The sequence below is a fragment of the Tiliqua scincoides genome, chromosome 6, assembly GCF_035046505.1.
Source record: "Tiliqua scincoides isolate rTilSci1 chromosome 6, rTilSci1.hap2, whole genome shotgun sequence".
Taxonomy (NCBI): Eukaryota; Metazoa; Chordata; class Lepidosauria; order Squamata; family Scincidae; genus Tiliqua; species Tiliqua scincoides.
In genome coordinates, this window is record NC_089826.1 from 9,970,783 (window position 1) to 9,991,534 (window position 20,752).

The 20,752-nt window shown below is 47.5% G+C and overlaps 1 protein-coding gene and 3 pseudogenes across 2 annotated transcripts in view; 1 reads left to right on the forward strand and 3 right to left on the reverse strand.

The window, feature by feature from the left end:
* The window catches only part of RASGEF1B (RasGEF domain family member 1B), a 35,140-nt gene extending 19,773 nt beyond the window's left edge, over window positions 1-15,367 (reverse strand). For both annotated transcript variants that reach the window (XM_066631894.1, XM_066631895.1), the window contains exons 1-2: window positions 15,078-15,367; window positions 2,446-2,628 (exon numbers count right to left, since the gene is read on the reverse strand). In XM_066631894.1, the coding sequence (XP_066487991.1) occupies window positions 2,446-2,622 (177 nt within the window). In that variant the 5' untranslated portion in view covers window positions 2,623-2,628; window positions 15,078-15,367. The remainder of the gene's footprint in view (window positions 1-2,445; window positions 2,629-15,077) is intronic.
* LOC136656668 (5S ribosomal RNA) lies at window positions 313-431 on the reverse strand (annotated as a pseudogene).
* LOC136656757 (5S ribosomal RNA) lies at window positions 5,233-5,352 on the forward strand (annotated as a pseudogene).
* LOC136656663 (5S ribosomal RNA) lies at window positions 9,489-9,608 on the reverse strand (annotated as a pseudogene).
* Window positions 15,368-20,752: the final 5,385 nt, after the last annotated feature.

The following is a 20,752-nucleotide window of genomic DNA, read 5'->3' on the forward strand; positions in this document are numbered from 1 at the left end:
GATCTACCAGTAGATCGCGAGGCAAAATGAGTAGATCGCGGAGCCCTGTCTCTCCAAACTGTTAATATGTCAGTTTCGTCTAGTGACTAGACGAAACTGACATATTTAGCTGACACTAAACTGACACCGATACTGACACTTTAGCTGCTCTTCAGGCATGCAGCAACGAAACTGACGAAACTGACTAGACTCCAGCAGGGGCTCCATACATTAAAGGGGGTGTCTGTCAGACGCTTCCTTCCCCCCTGGTAGATCTCCGGGCCTTGCTGGGTTTCAAAGTAGCTCTCGAGCCAAAAAAGTGTGAGCACCCCTGGCCTACAGCACCCGGTATTCCCAGGCGGTCTCCCATCCAAGTACTAACCAGGCCTGACCCTGCTTAGCTTCCAAGATCAGACGAGATCCGGTATGTGCAGGGTAACAGAACACTTTGGTCATTGTCCCATGGGGTGCCCCTGCCTTCCAAAGCAAGTGAGACTGAGAATAGAGGGCTCATTTGGCTGTCACGTTCCCTCTATGGAACACTCTCCCCAGCAAGGCTATTCCAATGTCATTCCAGTGCCAGGAGGAGACATTTTTATTCTTCTAGGTCTTTAAAAAAAAGCCTTTTAAACTGCTATTGATTATTTCATCTGTGACGCCTTTATTTGCAGTTCTCTCCACTGTGCTTTATTATCGTTTGATCTGGTGTCATTTTTTCATAACTGTGTTTTGACTTTTAAAGTCTGCGAGCCGCTCCGACAGCACTTGTGTGCTCCCAGCAGGATACACAAATGCATTAAAATACACAAACACCACCAAATCCAACCTAGTAAACACTTCAAAAGTCTCTGTCCTGCAAGGCGTTTGCTCGTGAAAAAAAATTCTACGACTGGGGCCATGTGGAACCAGGCAGTCCGTCAGGGGATGGAAAATTCCAGCAAGTTTCAGGAGTCAGCAGTGCCCATGTGAGTTTCCAATGAGGGTGTCATTCAGTTCATTACATAGCTTCTATACGTGAACATGAATCAGCCACAAAAAGAAAGCAAGGAACATTTGTAAGCTATTGTGAAACAAACTTCCTCTTTCGAATAACTATTACTCAAAAGCATCAAGTATGTAATATTCATGCATCTACTTTTAGTAAAGGCGTGTGCCGCTTAACAACCGCTTAACGACGGACCACATATATGACAGTGGTCAAAGCACAATAAAGATGCTCTTAATGAGGCAATCGCTTCTCCCATAGCCTTTGCGTTTACACAGCAGAGAGGCTCTTCATGCAGAGAAGAAGCAATCTATATCCAGTAGCCTGTGCAGCCAGCCAGTGTCTGGCAGGGAGAGTCTGTTTACACAACAAAGGCAATAGACTGAATGTTCACTTAATGACCTAATTGCACAACAATGGGGAACGAAGAATGTATCCCCATCATAAAGTGGCACATAGCTGCACTTCTGGTGGATTGCCTGCAGACTGAAGTAACACCTTGCCCCCAGGCATCAGAAACAGACACTGCGCATTTGTTGTTGGCAACCTTCAGTCTCAAAAGACTCTGGTATCGCGCTCTGAAAGGTGGTTCTGGAACAGCGTCTAGTGTGGCTGAAAAGGCCGATTCGGGAGTGACAATCCCTTCCACACTGGGAGCAAGTGCAGTCTGTCCCTGGTCTGTCTCCCTGGCTATGGGCCTTCCTTCTTTGCCTCTTAGCCTCAGACTGTAGCCAGGAGCAGCTGGACACTGCGCATGAGTCTCGTTTATTTGGGGCAAGGAGAGAAAGCGAAGCTTGCATGATGCTTCTCTTTGGCCATGCTGAAAATGCACAAAAAAAGTGTGATGTGCACATCGGCCCTTCTTTGAAGCGTCCACAGCCACTTAAAGCTCCTGTTGCCCCTCCAAAAGTCATTTTGTCCTCAGAGAGGCCAAGAAGAACCACCTTTGCCGATACTTGCAGCTGTCTCTGGGATAAATGGGGAAAAAAGAAAAAAAACAAGCAACTCATTCTGATCTTCTTCTGTCAATCTCTGCAAAATTGACATTGCATTTCAATGCAACTCAGCGCAATTTTTATTACGGAATATGATAAATCCCTGGTCCAAAACAGCATTAAGCTGAGGTGCTCGGGAAGAAGAGTGGAAAGTTTTCCAAAAGAAAAAAAAGACACCAAACCAACTCAGTGACCTTTTTGCCACCGTTTCTTGGTAAACTTTGAAAGTCTGCAACACTGCTGGATTCCTCACGGGTTTAAATGGAAAAATACACCAAAGTGTACTCTATGGCCCAATTCATTTTAAAGAGGTGCAGAATTCAGACTTGACAAGAAAAACAGCTTAGACTGTGGCCCGCAGCCACCCACCTTCCCCACAGGTCACTCCTTGTAATGCGCAGAGCACACCTCTCCCCTCCCCAGCCCTCTCCTACCTGAATGCACAGAGTCAACGCATGACTGAATTTGCCAGTGGTGGGGACTTACATCAGGATAATAATCCACTGTGGGCACCAGGTGCTGGATGAGGGCTTCCAAGGATCCTGAGAGCAAGTTGCTGTCATGGTAATAGAGGTCTCCACAGCTGTCCTCTTTCAGCTGGTAGAGGTTTCTGTTGTAGCCACTGCTGTCAAACATAGCTGCAAAGGGCGGAGTCTGTGGCATGATTTCCTGGGAAAATACAGGAGAAAAAAAATAAACACCATGTTTAGTGAGCAAAGTGGACCCTTCTTCATCAGTCTCCATGGATATCCTTCGTCGTAGCTCACTGTTATCCCTTCATGGGAATTTCACTGAGGAAGTAAAAGGAGTGACCAGGATGAGCAAGTAGCAAAAGTGCACAAGCCTCCTACTGTGCAAGGTCAGTTTGGGTGCTGAACTACCATCTGAATCAGCCCTCTGACCCTTCATCTGAGAGATGCCCCAAGTTACAGCCAAGCTGAGAAGCCAGAGATGTGGCAGGTGCCTTGACAACCCTTGACATGCATGGTTTACAAATGTGAAACAGGCAGCACAAGAATGTATGGAACGTGGGTTGGGGGAGAGAAAGGAGCAATGGACACCAGAAAGGTTGCTGTAGCATGGTCTATAGTGGAACCTTCCAAACCCCAGCCCAGCGGCTGGATCCAGGGTTTGGAGTAACCCTTCCACCCTGTGACCGGAGCTTACTGTTCTGCCAGGTCACTGCATGACCTGAGATCAGAGGACAAGGATGCTCTGGGCAGTTGTGTTTGCCCGGATAACCTTCTGCACAGCCTGTTTAGATGCTGGACAACAGATGCGGCTACCACAAGCGTCCCTATCTCAGCGGAAGTCATATAGCAACCCAGCAGAATGGTAAGCTCCAGTCCAAATGGGGACCCCTTTTTGGTTACACAGCGGTTGTGAGTTTGGTGAGTGCTGGTCTATAACAGGTCCAAGCTGGAAACAAGAGGAACTCCCATATAAAACCAACTTCAAGTGACATGCATTGCAAAGCACAAATTTTGATGGGGACAACTTCCACAATAGTTTCCGCATTAAGTCTTTAAGGTGCCACATGACCCATGTTTTTGCATGTACAGTATTTGATTTCTCAGGGCCAAAATAATATTCATTAAGGTCTGCCTTGAGGTCCAATAAAACACACTGCATTAAACAGACACATACCCCGCAATCCCACAGCTTAAACTCCTCTGACCAATTGGCCAGGGAAGGAACCCAAAGAGCAGTGCTAATTCATGCATGTCAGCTGCTGTGCAAAGTGGGTTAGCACACTGCATGTGCTCATATGCCTGCAAAAAGATCGAATACATGCCCAAGCCATCATTGTAAGTGCAGATGCCACTGCTTCTCTTTCCCCATTGTGTGTCAAATTCTCCTGGGAGGGGAAAAAAGAAAGCTTCTCCTCAGAAATAAGTTAATAAATTCAGGCCTTGGTGCTCCCCAGTCTGGGAAGCACACCTGATTCTGGAGGACAAGCATTAACAGGGCAGCCTGTGGATAAGTGGCTTCTCTCTCTCTCCCCTCCATCTGTGCATCCTGCAATCCCCAACAAAGCACTTTTCAGAGGGAGACGAGAAGCTATTAAGCTATTAGCTGGATTCCTGGGGACAAAAAAGATGCACGGCACATGGAGAGCCAAAAGCCAGGCTTGCTTCTGGCAGCAGGTCAGGACAATGAAGGCATTCAACCCCTGCACAAGACCAGAAGATTCAGCAAGTAAACAATAAGCAAAAGCAAAACTTGCTGCTTAGGGACTGCTGGGGAGGGGTGGGGGGGGCGTACAAAGCAGAAGCTCCCCAGCCAACATGGCCCCCATGCCAATCCCTCTTTTCAAGATGCCAAAGGAGATTTGCATCAAAATAAGGGAGGGCAGCAAGTTCAGCATCTGAAAAGTCACAGCCCAGCAGCTGTTCAACCAGGAACTGGATTCCTCCCAGCACAGATAAGTCTCCTGGGGGGGGGGGTAGCTTGCAGAGAAGAATGAGAGCCCTCCACGTGCCACAGCAGCAAGAGAGGGAAAGGGTCTGCACCCCAGCAGAATAAGCTGTTGTGATGGAAGCTCAGCAGGTGAAACTCTGGTTGTATTAGAAAGCCACATGCTACTTCGAAGGATCAAATGCTGGAAGAGAGAAAGGGGAAGGAAGACCCTTCATTTTAAAAATTAACCACAAGACAATAGGAAGGGGAATAAGAGATCCCTTCAGCATGATACGAAGAGGCATATCTCCATCAGAGGCAACCAGTGGCATAGCCAGAGGGGGTGCAAAGCACTAGGTTTTGCAAGAAGCCACATCAAGCAAGCGGCCCCTCCCCTTTGGAGGCATTCCGGGCAGGGGGCGCAAAATGGAAGTGTACACCTCTATTTTGCTCCTCCCGCCTGGAATGGCTTGGAAGGAGAAAGGCCGCTTGCACACTGTAGTGAGGTTCCCTGAAAACTTCATGCTTTGCACCCCCTCTAGCTATACCACTGGAGGCAACAGTATTCAGGAGCACATCTTCACACAAGCAAGCCTAGTTCCCACACACAGACCTCCCTTGTGAGATCCAAGGGAACGTGCCTATTATTGTCACTGATGCATCATATTTATTTATTTTAAAAGACTTACAACCTGCCAGGTGGCTTACACCCTCAATAAAAACATAATCAATATCAATATAAAATACACTCAATGTAAAGACACCAGGCAATTTGATAGCAATAAAAACAATAAAACAACCATAAGCAGAAAACAAGCCGCTGGAAGAATAATAACCGAAGAGCAAAGCCAATACGAAACACATTAAGTTCCTGCCATCAGCAACTGTTACCCTGCACGTGCCTGATCTCGTCTGATCTTGGAAGCTAAGCAGGGTCAGGCCTGGTTAGTACTTGGATGGGAGACCGCCTGGGAATACCGGGTGCTGTAGGCTTATACCATAGTCTTTCGAGACTGAAGGTTGCCAACCAACCAACCAACTTTAAGTTCATGACAGAAGGCTAATAGAGAAGATTCCGTTCCTAATTCAAGAGAGGGATTTCCACGGTTATGGTGCTGCCATGAAGTTTATTTGTTGGCAACCTTCAGTCTCGAAAGACTATGGTATCACACTCTGAATGGTGGTTCTGGAACAGTGTCTAGTGTGGCTGAAAAGGCCGATTCGGGAGTGACAATCCCTTCCACACTGGGAGCAAGTGCAGTCTGTCCCTGGCCTGTCTCCCTGGCTATGGGCCTTCCTTCTTTGCCTCAGACTGTTGGCCAAGTGTCTCTTCAAACTGGGAAAGGCCATGCTGCACAGCCTGCCTCCAAGCGGGCCGCTCAGAGGACAAGGTTTCCCACTTGTTGAGGTCCACTCCTAAGGCCTTCAGATCCCTCTTGCAGATGTCCTTGTATCGCAGCTGTGGTCTACCTGTAGGGCGCTTTCCTTGCACGAGTTCTCCATAGAGGAGATCCTTTGGGATCCGGCCATCATCCATTCTCACGACATGACCGAGCCAACGCAGGCGTCTCTGTCTCAGTAGTGCGTACATGCTAGGGATTCCAGCACGTTCCAGGACTGTGTTGTTTGGAACTTTGTCCTTCCAGGTGATGTCGAGAATGCGTCGGAGGCGGCGCATGTGGAAACTGTTCAGTTTCCTCTCCTGTTGTGAGCGAAGAGTCCATGACTCGCTGCAGTACAGAAGTGTACTCAGGACGCAAGCTCTGTAGACCTGGATCTTGCATTCTCTACACAGGATGTGCTATGTGGTTTGCTACCCAGTGATTTAATTTAATAATGTACAATCGCAGATTTGTGCACTGAAGATGAGAGAATACGGTCTAATGTAATGAATTTGCTAGATAAGACACAGGATAGTGACAGTCCACATGGAAGTGTAAAGCAGCTAAATATTGGCTGCCTATAACCAGCCTTATCTCATACACACCAGAAAAACATGCATGAAGCTTTCGGCAGGCTTATCTTGCTAGGCTCCTTTCAGTAAGCTTTGATCCAAGGCTTTCAACAGAGATGTCAACAAGCAAGTAAAGAAACTTCCGTTTCCACTTGCCTTGCAATCAACAATGGTTGCACCACAAATTATCAAGACAGATGAAACCCAAGTTAGGGAGGCTTAACCCCACTTAAAAAGTTTAAACTGCTAACTTGATTACCAGCAAAAATAAATAAAAAAATCATGTAATCACCTGCAGTCAAAAAATATTAAAGGTGTCTTTAAGATAAGAAATACCATACTGTCCAATCCTATCTGGGTTTTGCACTGCCAAAACAAGCACTCTGGCAGCACAAGCCCTTTTGAGGTAGAGTTGAAAGCCAGGCCACCATCACATACTTACTGGCCACTGCCACAAATGGGCAGTTGAGTAGCGCAAGCAGCAATGGTTCCTGCAGGCTCTGCCAGTCTCTGTAAGTTGGCAGTGGGGGCAGGGAGGTTTGGGGTATTCTGGGTTAGAGGGAGGGGAGTGGGCTGGATCTTTGCAGCAAAAGCAAATCCTAACCCCCATCTTTCAGCTCGCCCCACCCCCTTTGTCTCCTTGGACTCACAGCAGCTACATAGCTGTCATGGGTTCTGGGAGACCCGCACATTTAATAGAATCATAGAGTTGGAAGGGATCTAATAGGTCATCTAATCCAACCCCCTGCCTTAGGCAGGAAATCCTCTTAGAGCATCTCCAACAGGTGCTTGTGGAGCCTCTGCTTGAATCCACCATTGGTTGCAGCAAACTCTGTTAGAGTGGCTGCATCATCATCGATGGAGGGGGTACAACTGGACTGCTAGAAATCTATAGTGGTAACAGGGCAGGTATAGCTAGTGCAATCTCAAAATGCCCCCTATTTTCAATGCCCAATCCCGGATGGCAACTAAGGGGCAGTCCATTTCAGCAATTTAGAGTGGGGGTGAAACTTACAAGAGCTCTTTCTAGCAGATACCATCCCCCCCCAGATTGTCCTATGAATTACACAGCATTCAGGTTCTTCTGGGAACTTTGCGATGCAAGAAAGGAAGACTAGACATCAGATAAACCAACACATACAATTCCCAGGCAGTACCAGAGTTTTGTTACAATTCACCTTTTTTTACATCATCTCAAAAGCTTCTTTATCCCCCCCCATATATGCACCCCCTCTGCCCCGAAACCTTCCAGAAGAATTGTACCTCCTCAAACAGCAAATGTATTTTCTTTAAAAGATGCACAAAAATGTAAAGATGATGTTTTAGACCCCCAAGATTCAGTCAGTCTCCATAGGGTAAATCAACAGCGCAATAATTATAGAGGTGCTGACACACTACGATCCACCAAAGGCCCTGGAAAAGTTCAGCTGGCTATAGGAAGCTTGTGAGATTTATGGAAGGAATTAACTTGAAAGGCACGCACAATAGACTTGGGCCAGCCAAAGCATGCCATAAAATACTGCCGTTTCTCTATGCGGCAGGCGGATTTGAGGCAAAAGCTGCTTTCCAAGCCATTATTTACGAATGAGCAGTTGGAGGACAAAGAAGAAGAGCTTCCAGACAATGGACCATGTTGAAATGCGGGTAGAGAGAAGCTGCTTCTTGCTAGCACAAAAAGTTGTTCTCAAAAAAAAAAAAAATGCGTGCTCCACATCAGGGTTTTCTACCTAGTATTTCTACCTAGTATTTGCACTTTGACTCTCTCAGCTCCACCAGTCAATCTAAGAGCTAGTGCTGATTTAGGCTGTAGTCCTATGCACACCCAGGAATAAGTCCCACTGAGCTCATTGAAATGTATTTCTGAGATGACACATGTAGAATTGCACTTTTAGGTTTAGTGGTTGTTTTGAATCCAAATGATGAACAACTTCTGAACGGGCCATTGTTCAGTGGTCAACCACATAAGGCAATCCCAAGTGCATCCCTGGCATCTATGATTAAAAGGCTCTCAGGCAGCAGGGCTGGGAAACACCCCTGCTTGCCAGTTTCTCTCCCCATTCAGCTTCAAACCCAATAAAAAGGGAAAGCAAAGTGCAGGAAGGCGTGCTTGAGTACTAACCACTAGACACCACTCTCCTCGGTCAGCCAGCTTTCTCCTGGTACCTTCCCTAACAAGACTAAATTCTGTTTATGAAGGACCCTAACCAGCAACTACTTTCAAAAATGCTCATCATTTCCATCAGACCAAGCAGTCTTAGATGTACACCTAAACATACTGCAGTCAACTCCCAAATGAGCTGCAAATGGGAACACGTTCGGCTGCAGAGAAGTTTGGAAAATGCTGAATTACAGATATAAGCAAGTCTCCCTTGCTCAGTGGAATTTCATTGAACTATACACATGTTAATTTCTTTCAATGGAATTTAGCTGAAGGAGGGGAGGGTTCTCATTTCATATGCCAGCATGGATTTCATATGCCAGCAATTCTCATTCCATCCAGAAGGTGGAACCTGACTCTAAATCCTGGGATCAAGCATTTCAATCAATCACACCTACAAAAGTCAACAGACCAAAAGCAATATTTTAAAGACACAATAGGCAGAGACTCGGGATGGAAAAGAAAGCAAAGGACTGCTCACCTCCACATTGGATATTTAACAGCTTACAAGAAAATATGCAACTGTTGTGGGGAGGGGACACTTTTAGGATAAGCAAGACTCAACTTTTAACCTCCTTATTTAGACATACTTGCACACCCACACATTACACAGGGATGCTAAAAACACATTCTTTACAGCAAACAGGGCAGAGGAGATCTGAGTCACTCTGTTGTCTTGCAAAACGACTCAGGATGTTGGCTTCAGTCTGCCTGTTGAACTTTAGGCTAGACACAAGACACAGATACACACACGTACGGACATCTCTCTTGCTGCAATTTTGTTCTACATGTCACTGCAACAATAAAAAGGTGATTATAATGTCTTAGTGGCAGTGGGGTCGTTGGGGGGGTGCACCAGGTGATGTGCATGGGGAGGGGGTGACACCACTACTGGCCAAAATGTTTAAAATCTTGGCATTTTCAAATGTCCATCAATATATCATTTGATGCAGAATTTCATGAAGAACATAATGAAACAACTGTTGGCAACCTTCAGTCTCGAAAGACTATGGTAGAAGCCTACAGCACCCGGTATTCCCAGGTGGTCTCCCATCCAAGTATTAACCAGGCCTGACCCTGCTTAGCTTCTGAGATCAGACAAGATCAGGCATCTGCAGGGTAACAGTTGCTGCATAATGAACAGAATGCATTGAAATCTCTATTCTACCAAAAGTTACATACATTGATGGTCCATCCTCACTGGCAGTCTTTCCAATGTGGCCCACACTCGCTCCATGTTTTTTGGTCTAGTGCGACTGTCGTTCAGTGAGGTAGTCCCTGCTGTTTAAATGACCTGGACAAGGTATCTGACCAGCGAGTATCTGACAATCTGCTCAAACGCTCACAAGTAAGAAGATATCCAAAGTTATCGCCAAAAAAACCAGTGGGGCAGGGAGATGATGCATCACCACTCCCACTTCCTGGGGCACTGCCCTGCCCACTGCATGGGAGGAGGTCCATTGTGGGGGTGATGCGCTGACCTCCCACACGGGGTGATGCAAACCCTTGTGACGCCACTGTTTACTAGCAGATTCTTTTTTTTCTTCCCCAACTGTTTCATTACACAAGCCAGTCCGGTCCAGCTTTTGTGATCAAGTGTGTCAAAAATCAAATCCAAAGCACAGACAGGACCACTCTAAAAGCAGTCACCCTTTCCAAGCCTGGGGGAGAACTTTGCCCACTGAGCCATGCTCCTAGTTCTCCCCAGTTCAAACGTTCGGGACTGTTTTAGGCTTAATCATACAGTGCCACTTTCAGAGAAGTCCTATTCCTTAAAAGCATTTGCTACCCATCACGTTCTTGTTCTACTCTTCACCTTTTGAGAGAAATAAACAAAGTCCACGGCAGCTTCCAGCTCCATCAACTTCACCAAAGTTTGCGAATGCACTGGGAGAGGGAGAGAAAAGAGGACTTCTGTATGCTTTTCCCAACAGAGGCCCTTATTATTATTATTTTATTAATTTATACCCCGCCTTTTTGCCCAACGGGCACACAAGGCGGCTTACACACACTTTAAAAATACAACATTAAAAACACACATTAAAAACAATTTACAATAATTAAAAAATCTAAAAACAAACAAACCCCATGGATTTTCATATAAAAAGCAAGAAGCAAGAACGCCAGCCAGCCTGTCAACAATTAAAAGCTTTTTGAAATAAAAAGGTCTTCAGTCCACACCGAAACGTTAGCAACGAGGGAGCAGTTCTCAGTTCTAAGGGGAGGGTATTCCACAGTTCAGGGGCCACCACCAAGAAGGCCCTCTTCCTGGCCGCCGCCCCTCTCACATCTCTTAGTGGCGGCACAGTCAAAAGGGCCCCCCCAGGTGATCTAACAGCACCGGCAGGATTGTAGGGAAGGAGGCGGTCCCTCAAATACCCCGGACCCGAGCCGTAAAGCTCTTATCATTACTTCGAGAGCTGCACCTGCTGAATGTTTCCCTGTTGTTCATCAAAGGAATCTGATGATTCCTAACAAAGACAATGGAACAGCTCCAGAGAAAGTACTGGGAAGGCCCAGCCCAAAAAAATGCATAAAAAGGGACAACAACCCATCTGTACAGGTGCATATCTGAGAGAGGGATTTTTGCCCTGACATCCTTCCTTGGGATCATCAGAGCTCATGACTTTGAGACATTCTGACTCGTTCTAATAAAGGCATTGTGGTTGCTTTTGGATGTTTTTCTCCAATACAAGGGCTACAATTTGTGTACTAAAACCTGTAAACCCAGGTAAACCACTGGCAACCCCAATGGGGAACAGATGTTAATGCCACTGCTAGAACTGCTTCCAGAAATCTCACTGGGGAAGAAGAGTCACATCAAAGCCTGTCACATGAAACTGCAGGTCTGATTTCTAAGCATCACATGGAGCAGCTTTTACTGGGCAACTGCCTCACATGGCAACTGACATGTACACATCTCCTAACACTGCTCTTAGCTTTGCAAGAGGCCACTAGTCATCTGAAGTCATTAAACAGCACAGTTCTCAGAACCGGTGAGGAAAAGCTATTCTGTAATTCTGCTGGGATGAAGAGTTCTGTGTTACTCAGAGGTCTGTATGTTTCCTTCAGCACAAGAAGGTGGCCCAATAAGAAGACATCACCTTCTCTACTTTGTACTTCTAAGAAGCTGAGTTGCACAAACAAAACACCTACCATGCACACCTTTTCAATCTCTACGTAGGAAGGTTACTCTTCAAGATAATGCTTGGCCAGCCCATAAATCCTGTTCCCACCAGTGTGCCTAATCATATAATTTTAGTATATAACAGTGGCATCACTAGGGTTCGCGTCACCCAGTGCGAGATGCCAGCACATCACCCCCCATGCAGTGGGCGGGGCAACACCCCAGGTGGTAGGCGAGGTGATCACTCTGCCCCCACTGATTTTTTGGCCTTTTGAAAGAACAAGATAGAACACGTTCTGCATGGAATTATGAATTGATTGATATATAACATGATGGTGTTATTCTTCCAAATTATGATTTTAGTCACTAGTGGTGTCACACACACACACCCCCGGGTGTCAACTTACTAACATCTTATTGAAGCAGTTCTCAAACTTTTAGCATTGGGACCCACTTTTTAGAATGACAATCTGTCCAAGACCCACCAGAAGTGATGTCATGGTGGAAGTGACATCATCAGGCAAAGTAAAATAAATAAGTATAAATAATTAAAGTAAAACAAATAATTAAATAAGCAGAAGCCAGCCCTGGTCCACCAAGTGAATTTCCTCTGTAGCCTGCCTGCAATAACACCCCCCCCCCCAAATCAGTAAGGTTTTCAGCCCGACCTAGTGTCCAGTTCTATTTAAGAACTTCTGTTTAAACCAGATCACTGTCAGGATCCACCTGGCTTTGCAAGTCTCAAAAATGTTCACCTTATCAGCTGCAGCCTCTGTTTTGATCCTTCTTAGTGGTGGTGGGGGGGGGGCTGCCTTCTGGAGCACTTGTTTAGCTGCAGGTGCATAGGATCAGGACCATTCTGGTAGCCTTGCACTCTCCTTCACCTGATCTTCCACACCAGCCAAGGCATGGTTGCTTACTCACGAGTAAACGCAACCCTGAGGTTTAGTTTTGCTTTCCATAGGGCTCAATACATTCATATAATACTAGAAGGGGGGGGGGGAATCTGTGATCAAGTTTCTCACTTTAACAAAAAGTTTAGATAACCACTTCAGAGGAAGGAGCCCAAATCTGATCAGGACAGGACAATGAGAAGAGGTAACCCTTTCCCTCCCACACTCTTTTCTCCAATAAAATACCTAGCATGGCAATCAGGAGGTCTCAGCACCCACCATGTCAGAATAGGGTGACCAAACCCAATGGAGGACAGAGTGCCTGTATCTTTAACCACTGTTTAGAAAAGGGTATTTTGGCAGGTGCAGCTCTACTTGGAAGGGTTTTAAAAAGCTACACCTGCCAAAATCCCCTCTTCTAGACACTGGCTAAAGATACAGGCACTTTATCCTCCATTGTATCTGTTCACCCGGTATCAGAATCACTTCTGTATAGAATTCACTGTGATCAGTACCACGTCATTGTGCATTTAAGTTTTCCCCTCTGTAACACATTCCTTGTGCATCATGCAGTCACACACTCTGTTGGTTGGGGGGGGGGGGGAGGACAAGTCACTGATCATATCAGTCTCACTTGTCAGGTCACCATCCTATGATGAAAACAATCCCCTCCCTTCCTGGGAACTTCAGAGATTTTCTTTCAGCGAGCTTTCTCTGTTCTGTATCTCACCCAGTCTGAAACCTGGCGGGTTTAGGAATACATGCTCACGCTGTGGGAGGATGTCTCCAGGCTTGGCAACACCAGCCAAAACAAATCCGTTGACACATAGTGGAGGGGAATTATTACAGGCTCAACCCACAGAGAAGGAAATACACCAGCCAGAATACGGTTTCATTTCTCCCAGATGCACTCTGCTCTTTACTGGAAGCCCACAAAGCAGATGGTAGCAGCCTTGGATCTTCCCCTAAAGAGGGTAATCTGCTAGGATTCTCTAGATCCATGCACTCCTAATTCCACTAAGGCTAATCTGCATATTTTTCTTGTTGCTTCAGATGCAGTCCAGTACATCTAGAATCACACATGTAAGAACACCGCACAAGCTCTGCAGACCAAGGGATCTATCTTATCCAGTATTCTGTATCCAACTTTGGATGCTTTTGGAAGCTCACAAGGAGGACACAAGGGAAATAGCCCTTTCTTAAATGTCCCAAGCAGCTGAGATTAAGAGGTGCACTGCCGCTAAAGAAGGAGGCTCTGCAAAGCCATCAGAGTGGACTTCTCCAGCATTAATTCATCTAACGCAGTTTAACATTTTTTTTAACTCAACCACAATGTTCAGACTGCATTTAACACATTTGTTTGGCTCTCAAAATCAATGGAATTTCCTTCTGAGTAAACATGGTGAGGGATCAGATTGCTGGTCCCCTGTGGTCTCACTCTTTCTTGACTAAAATACATAGTGGATGAATTTTAGTTCATGTGACTTTACACTCAGGAAACTGGCGGGAAATCTTTCCTGGTTTGTTTACCAAAAAGAAAACTGGCCTTTTTATGCCGCATAGAAATTGACATGGAGAGGCAGGGTGGAATTTGAAAATATGCAGAAAATACTGACATTCCCCTACTTTTCTTTTTTCTTTAAGCTAAGAAACTTAACCAGTGCAGTTGATTTATGCGTTGACAGGCTGTGCAAGCCACAAGTCACTTACAGCAGGGCTTGCACAAGCCACAAGTCACTGACACTTAAGCTGAACACTGGCTCTTGAAACCAGCTTGTCTTCAGTCGCCTTGAGCTGATTTAAATGAGCGGAGGGGTCTGAATGAGCAACTAGAGGAACGCCCCCCCTGCCCAACTTTAATGCCTCCTTTCTACGCAGTGAGACTTACTCCTGGGTAAACATGCATAGGACTATGGTGCACAGGACTATGCACAGGACCAGTAAGATGTGGATGTGGTGGGGTCTGTTCTGGAATAACTGGTCTGTGGACCACAGAGACCCTCAGCACACTTCTGAGGGGGGGGGCACCTGCTGTCAAAATCAGTGGTAACTTCTGGGGAGGGAATGACTGAAATCCTACACACCCTGGAAAGAAAACTCTGCTGAAGTCTATGGGGCTGTCTTATAAGAAGGGGGCAGTGATATATGATTAAGAAAAGCTTGGGGGGAGCACGGCCCCCCAAGATCACTGCCACTGTTTCAGCCCATTTTGTGCCTGCTCCCTGTGTTATTTGCTCCCATACTGGTTATTCCAGACATGCACTGGAATGGCTGCAAAGGGACACCTTGCATGCTGCGGTTAGTGCCAAACTTAGTGCTTTGCCCCCCCTCCAGCTACGCCACGGTGGATAGCAACCTTACCTAGCTAACAGGAATGGCTCCAAAGGGGCCCCCTGCACGCTGCAGTGAGGCTCCCTGCCAAACTTGGTGCTTTGCCCCCCTCTAGCTACGCCTCTGGGGAAAGCCACCTTACCTGGGCAGCAGGAGTGGCTCCAAAGGGGTCTCTTGCATGCCACGGCGGGGCCCCCTGCCAAACTTAGTGCTTTGCCCCCCCTCCAGCTACGCCACCGGGGAGAGCCGCCTTACCTGGCCCACAGGATGTCCTCGCAGGCTGCCGCAGGGCCACCCTCGGGTCAGCGCTGGGGGGCCACCCCCACTCAGCCCCCGCAGCCTCTTCTGCGCTGCGCTGCGGTGGGAAAGAACCTCCGCGGAATCCCGGCAGCCGGCTCTGCTCCGGCTTCTCCAGCGCTGGAAGAGGCGAGCGCGCTCCGATCGGGGACTCAGCAGCGCTGTGCGGGACACCCAACCTCCCCTGGAGCGCTCTGACCGCAAGTGGCTGCAGGATCCGCGCGCAGCGCAGCGCACCTCCCCAGCCCTCCGGTCCTACTCCAGCACGCGAGGCTGCCTTGGCTACACTGGAGGCTTGCTTGGCCGGCGCTGCGCTACCAATGCCCGCATCTCCTCCCCCAGGTCCTGTTGCTCCGCCCCGGAGGTTCCTCCACCAATCACAGACTGGAGTTTCTCTTCCACCACCACCCCCGCAAGAGGCGGAGTGGCTCTGTGTACACGCTTAGCATCCTTGCCCTGCTGTGGCTGGGGGTAGAAGGGGGTCTAGAATGGGGGGAAACGGCAAGGGCTCAAGCTGTTTCTGCCCAACGTTGCATATACGCAACAGGGACCACACATGCACACCTGTGGGCCGGGCAGAAAATTCTGGCCCTGGTGTGTAATTAGCCTGTGGAACTCCTTGCACAGGATGTGGTGGCGGCAGCAGCGTCTGGCCGGGAAGCCTTTAAAAGGGGACTGGGCGGATTTCTGGAGGAGAAGTCCATCACAGGTTGACAAGCCGTGATGGGTACGTGCAATGTCCTGATTTTGGTAGTAGGCTACCTCAGAATACCAGGTGCAAGGGTGTGCCAGGTGTGCCCCCTGAGGCACCTGGTGGGCCACTGTGAGATAAGGGAAGCTGGACGAGAGGGGCCTTTGGCCTGATCCAGCCAGGCTCTTCTTGTGTTCTTCAAATTAACTCTGACCTCCTCCAGCGCGTTGGTCCTGAATTAACACCAAGTCTGCACACCTAGCACAGCGGGTCCCAATCTTTTTAGCACCGGGACTCACTTTTTAAAATGACACTCTATCGGGACCCGCCTAGGTTTGCCAGACTTTGAAAAAAGGAGGAGAAGAAATAATATTTATTTATTTATTTATTTATTTATTTATAATATTAACCAGAAAAAAGACCCTCAAACAATTTATCTACACATGTTTGCAAACTGCAGGAGCTGAGCTCTTTGCTGGGTAATTAGCAGCCACACTATCTAATTTTTGAATAGCCTCAGGGCTGGAGGCAATTAGTTATCTGATCTTTCTATCACCCTTTGGGGACACACCAACAATCAGGTCGTGACCCACCAGTGCTTCCCAGCCCGCAGTTTGGGAACCACTGACCCAGCAGAATAAGGGGGCCAAGTCAGAATGCCTGATGCAAGGGAGGGCACCAGGATGAGGTCTCTTGTTATCTGATGTGCTCCCTGGGGCATTTGGTGGGCCGCTGTGAGATACAGGAAGCTGGACTAGATGGGCCTATGGCCTGATCCAGTGGGGCTGTTCTTATGTTCTTAAGTGGGCTTTATCAGTACCACAACAAGCAGAACCTTGTTGAAGTAGTTTTCAGCTTGCAGCGAGCTTTTTAAAGCAAACATCAGTGGGCATTCAAAGCAGCACCTACCCTCACACTCCTTCCTCATTTTATATATTTATTTTTCACGTTTTTATACCACCCTCCAAGAAGCTCAGGGTGGTGTATAAAGTTCCTCCCCTTCTTTTATACTCACAACAACCCTGCAAGGTAGGTGAGGCTCTGAGAGAGTGACTGGCCCAAGGTCATCCAGGAAGCTACCTTGAGCAGGGATTTGAACCTGCATCTTCCAGGTCTAACTCCCAAACCACTACACCAACCTCGCCCTATGCTCTTTGCTGCTTGTGTAGACCCAGTCCAGTTCAGCATCTGCATTGTTTTTTTTAAAATGGGAGATCCAACAGATCACAGTTCTTCAAGGGCTCATCTAGGTCAGCCCTTGGAATTGTAGACAGCACAGAAACAAACTCTTTACAAGTCATACAAAATGCTTATTACTACAGATGATCCACGTACTGTAGCTCCTCAATGGTATTTCTCCTCACAAGAACCCTGAATATTATTCCCATTTTAAAGACGAACTGAGGCTGAGAGCTAATCACTTGGCCCAAGGCCATGCAAGAGCCGTCTCCAGTAGCATAGCGAGAGGGGGTGCAAAGCACTAAGTTTACCAGGTGCCTGAATGTGCCGTGCAACGGGCCCCTTCCCCTTTGGAGCCCTTCCTGGCGGCGAGAGCAAAAGATTTTCCTCCGTTTTGCTCTCACTGCCGGAATGGCTCTAAAGGGGAGGGGCCTTTGCACGATGTGTTCAGGTGCCTGTAAAACTTAGGTCCAAATCCTAACCCACTTTCCAGCACTGGCACAGCATCCTGCAGTTGGGGGGCACTCACAGAAGCCTCTCAAAATAAGGGAGTGTTTGTTCCCTTACCTTGGAGCTGCATTGCCCTTATGTCAGTGCTGGAAAGTGGGTTAGGATTGCGCCCTTAGTGCTTTGCACCCCCTCTGGCTATGCTACTGGCAGCCTCTTCACAGTTTACGTGGCATTTGTATTTGCCAGTTTTACCTGAACGTCTTCTATAGTAAACCCAAAGTATGAACGATGATAAAAAATATAGAAAAGCTTATACAGAAGAAAATGAAGACCTTGTTAGAAGAACACTGGGATTTGTTTTGGGAATGACACCCAGAGTTGGTCTCTGCTGCCTGGGATTCTATGCATGGATAAGAGGGGTGTTAGGTGAGTGGTGAGAAGTCCCAGGTGTAGCATTAAAGGATTTTGTTTCCTTTGCATGCTGGAGCAATGGAAACTTAAGATGTCTGTAGGATTTGCTTTGCTTGCAAACACACAAGCAGAGCGCAGTGGAGGCAAATGCACGCTTTGAACCCACATCAAATCCCCCAAAGAGAGCAACAGGGCCCCAAGGATGCTTTGTGTAGCCAACTTACAGCTTTCTCATATTTCAAAACACTGAGATAAATTATCTACTCTTCCTGGCAGGGCTTCAGACTCCATTGGAGTAATGTATAAAGCCCAGAGTATCTTGGAGACAGTTCAGGAAAGAACAAAATTAAAACGAGCTCTGGGAATTAGATGTATATAACTAGATTTGTAAGCTCTTGACCACAGCCTTGCCAATTTCACAGCTGTGCAGGACCTGGCATTTTTTAGGCACTTTTACAAATATGAAATGGGGGGGAGGGTGATAGTACATGAGTCACATTTTTCAAAGTTGTGTTCCGAGTCTCAGGTCAGCCTGATTTATTTCATTGTGTTTGTTCCATGTTCTACCACAGCGTGGCCAGTCTCCGCAGAATACCCTCCGTGGGGGAAGGAGTTCTGCTTAAGCTGTCTAGCCACACAGTTGAGTCATCTGATTAATCTTCAGAGGTTGTTAAAAATGAAGTGAACGCTTATGAATGAGGGCTGTTGCTGGATCAGTGGGACTTAGTTTAAAAACTCAATTACAAAGTCACCCCTGATTACTTAAGAAGGCTAATTTTTCTTAGTGTGAATCTTTTTTTGGTCAGTAGCGTAGCCTGAGGGGGGGCAATGCAGTAAGTACAGCAGGCGCCGCAATGCGCTGTGTAAGCAGCCCCTCTCACTTGCCATTGGAGTCATTTGGGGCAGCATGAAATGTGTAATAAGGAACCACATGTCACAAGTTCCTGGGAATTTCATGTATAATGGTGGGCACTAGGAACTCTGGTCACCCTCTAAAAGGCAGACGTCTCTGAATAGTGATTCAGAAGATCGGCTTGCGGGATTGCTCATGTGTCCTGAGGCTCCCGTAGGTGAAGTCATTTGACAGAGTTCTGTTGGGTTGATTTTTCACAGCCAAAAATGTGCAGGTAAAGCTAACTAGTTGGAGGTGAATGAGGTGGATCAAAAGACGACATCGTTGTCTAAACTAGTGTAACACCAAACGTGACTCCCTCCTCCAAGTTCTGATCCTGGGCAAGCAGTAAGATGAACAGGGAGCCAGGACTGATGAAAGCTGGGAAGTTGGGAAAAGGGCAGTGGACGAAAGTTCCAGCTTGCAGGCACAAGTTACTCAGAAAACAAACATTTTCTCCTTTAAATGCTTCAATTCCAACTGAGAGTCACTCTTTGAATAGGCTGGGTGATGGCAGTCGGACGTAAGTCTGGTCCAGACCCTTCTAGCATATGAGACGCGGTGCCAAATGCTGTTCCCCTTCATGTTGGCATCCTTCAGTCTCGGAAGACCATGGTGTCACGCTCTGAATGGTGGCTCTGGAACAGAGTGTCCTCTCCAGTGCGTTAAGCCTGGGTAAAGTAGGTATGGAGGATAGGCTGTTACCCATGCAGCAAATCCCCCCTCTCCACGTCGCTGAAATGGTCCAATGGAAAGGCAGAGGCCAATACGGCTGGTTCCAGCGGCGTCGCCGGAGTTGCCAGAACGTGCCTGTGTTCAGCCATGAACTGCCTCAGGGACTCCGGCTCCGGATTTTGCCTCGAGGTTGACTCCTGAAGCCTTTTCCACAACTGGATGTAGCCACAAGGCAGTGGAGGTTTGGGATCAGAGTTTTTCTTCTCTCAGATGATCTGCCTTCCCAGGCTGACGAGTCCCCTTCACCTGGCGATGTTACCTGCGAATGCTTCCTCCGCCACACACGGTTGCTTTTCCCCCCTCTTCCCTTTCCAATTCAGGGTGTGGGAGAAGGAATAGGAATAGTGAAGCAAGTGGGCTAATTTATTTATTTATTTATTTATTTATTAGATTTGTATTCCGCCTTTCTCCCCAAAGGGCACCCAAGGCGGCTAACAATCAGGTTAAAAAAAATACAAATACACATTAAAAATACAAAACATTTAAAAACAATTAAAAACAAGATAAGTTACATAGCAGCATAAGTTATTTATAAAAACAGCTCTTATGGTGCCTCGAAGGCTTTCCTGAGTAAAAAACGTCTTCAGGCCCCGCCGGAACACTAGTAACGAGGAAGCTGCTCTCAATTCAAAAGGGAGGGAATTCCATAGTGCAGGTGCCACCACCGAAAAGGCCCTGTTTCTGGCCGCCATTCCCTTCACCACTCTCAATGACGGCACAACCAACAGGGCCCCTTCTGATGACCTTAGAGAACGGACTGGATTATACGGAAGAAGGCGGTCTCTCAAGTACGCCGGTCCCAAGCCGTTTAGGACTTTAAAGGTCATAACCAGAACCTTGAATTCAGCCCGGAAACGAAGGGGCAGCCAGTGCAGCCGCTGGAGTAGCGGCATGACAGAGTCAAACCGCCGACCCCCTAGCAACCACATGAGCCGCCGCATTCTGCACTAGTTGTAGCTTCCGGACCGTCTTCAGGGGCAGCCCCACGTAGAGCGCGTTACAATAATCTAATCTTGACGTCACTATGGCATGGACCACCATGGCAAGATCCGCCTGAGACAGGTACAGCCGCAGCTGGCGCAACAGCCGAATCTGGGCAAAGGCACCCCTGGCTACAGCTGACACCTGGGCATCCAGGAGGAGCTGCGAGTCCAGGAGAACGCCCAAGCTGCGAATGGGATGGGATGAATGGGATGAATGCCCCACCACCGCCAATCTCCTTCAGCCAGCCTCCCAGATGAAACAGCCTTGGTCAAAGGCCATTTTTCAGATGGA